Source organism: Penaeus chinensis, chromosome 30 (assembly GCF_019202785.1).
Source record: "Penaeus chinensis breed Huanghai No. 1 chromosome 30, ASM1920278v2, whole genome shotgun sequence".
In the NCBI taxonomy this organism is placed as follows: Eukaryota; Metazoa; Arthropoda; class Malacostraca; order Decapoda; family Penaeidae; genus Penaeus; species Penaeus chinensis.
Window position 1 is genome coordinate 8,447,006 of NC_061848.1, and position 2,500 is coordinate 8,449,505.

Below are 2,500 nucleotides of genomic sequence, written 5' to 3' on the forward strand. Positions count from 1 at the left end.
GGGGTCATGCGCTTAACCTGGATCATGGTCAAGATCTCGGGCATTTGGCCCTCGAGGGCACCAGCATAGAAGAGCCTGCAAAATAGGGGAATTGTGAATAAAAGGGTATTGGTATAGCTAGAGATTCTGGGTGTTGAGTGTCCCTCAAGAATAGTTATTTGATGCTCATCTCTTTATAAATAGTTTCATTCCAGTTAAGTGAGAATGGTTAGTTTGGCCTAAAGTGTGTTACGTAAGTATAAAGTGCAGATTTTTTTTTTTTTCTCCTTTTTTTTTTTTTTTTGTTACTGCAAAAAGAAGGTACGCAAAGAAGACAGGATCTGACAGACTCACACACACACATGAGATATTTACAAGCACTTACATAATCACAAAAAACATACACATATGGAAACACTTATACATACACATGTGCACACATACACCCAAATATACACTCACCCTCACCCACGCATGTGCATACACACACACACACACACACACACACACACACACACACACACACACACACACACACACACACACACACACACACACACACACACACACACACACACACACACACACACACACACACAAGATATTTACAAGCACTTTCATAATCACAAAGAACATACACATATGCAAACACTTATACATACACATGTGCACACATACACTCAAGTATACACTCACCCTCACCCACGCATGTGTGTACACACACACACACACACACACACACACACACACACACACACACACACACACACACACACACACACACACACACACACACACACATTCACACACACACACACACAAAAAAAAAAAACCACACACACACACAACACACACACACAAACACACACACACACACACAAACACACACACACACACACACACACACACACACACACACACACACACACACACACACACACACACACACAGACACACACACACACACAAAAAAAAACACAAAAAAAACACACACACACACACAAAACACACACACACACACACACACACACACACACACACACACACACACACACACACACACACACACACACACACACACACGAACACACACACACACACACACACACACACACACACACACACACACACACACACACACACACACACACACACACACACACACACACACACACACATACACTTTATAGAACCATCTCAAGGCTGACAGCAGAAAGCATGAGAAAGCATTTTTATCATTAATCTTTTTTCTTTACTTTGCTTAAGTTATCTGATCAAGTGATTGGGAAAAAAAAGATCCCAGATGAATTAAAATTGACAAAAGAAAGCAACTCTTAAAAGCTATGAAGATATCTCTCATTCAAAGGCTAAGAGGAACTCAAGTGAAAAGACCAAGTGAAACAGGAATGCAACATGCAAAGCTAAAATGTGTTCGACACAGCACAATATAAGGAAATGTGAAGAAAAAAAGCATAAATTGGCAACTTACCCTAGAGCAAAGAAATGGTGTTAGCTTCAAAGACGGAAAGGGTTTCGACTGACCAACTAACGGATCCAATTTAGCTATCGTCTCTCATGCCCTTTTTAAACTTCCTAGACTACACTTACCATGGCCACAATAAGTCATAACTTCCTTCCAAAAATTCTCTGGGATTTCAATTTTATATTCGTATCATGAATCTATTGGAAAAACAATTGTGTATAACCTTTTCTGAATCTTCTTTTTCTTTTCTTTTTAAATACATTTAAACCAATCTTCCAAATACATATTAAGCATATTAGTACAATCCTAAGTTTATCAATTACATACTCTTTATTATAAAAATAATTTTTAATAACTCAAAATCTATTTAACCATACCAAAAAAAAAATATACCAAGCCTCATAATTTAAAACTACTTCATAAAATATTCAAGCGATAATGCCTTTTATTCCCCAAGCTAATAAGGACACCGCATACCCCTAATGCCATACTCAAATGTTCACAACAGTTAGTGTGCAATATACCCTTAGTGCCACAAAGACAAAAAAAAAAAATACGGTTAGTTTGATAATACTCCCGTTTCTAAGCAACAAGCTCCAAGACTGAACTGAGTTTGTAACTTTTAGGCAAATCTTTTTAACTTTTTTTTTAATCTTATATATTGGTGATAATGCAAGGGAATTATACTTAGTCAAAAAATAAAATTGTATGAGTACATGAGTGTGTGCATATAAATGGCACAAAATTTAATAATAAAATAACCAATACACAACTCTGCAAGTATGTTTTTTAATGTAATTTGCCTAAAATTTGTCTGAATCTCAGTTCAAGCATTATTATACAAGAATTTCACCACAGAGATGACCAATGCCAAAGAGATACTATAAGCTAGAGTAAAAGTACTGTAACCATATCACAGAAGATAAAATATTTCAGTCATACATACATAAGAGGGAAAGATTTGTATCAACATGTCTAAATTACAAAACTACATAACTGGATCATTTATATTCATAATACCACTACATGTATGGAATA

General features: G+C 36.2%; 1 protein-coding gene across 1 annotated transcript in view; it reads right to left on the bottom strand.

Moving 5' to 3' along the window:
• The window catches only part of LOC125041207 (large neutral amino acids transporter small subunit 2-like), a 29,591-nt gene that overhangs the window by 8,786 nt on the left and 18,305 nt on the right, over window positions 1-2,500 (bottom strand). The window contains exon 4 of the mRNA XM_047636046.1: window positions 1-75. This exon is cut by the window's left edge and continues 97 nt beyond it. Coding sequence (XP_047492002.1) covers window positions 1-75 — 75 coding nt within the window. The remainder of the gene's footprint in view (window positions 76-2,500) is intronic.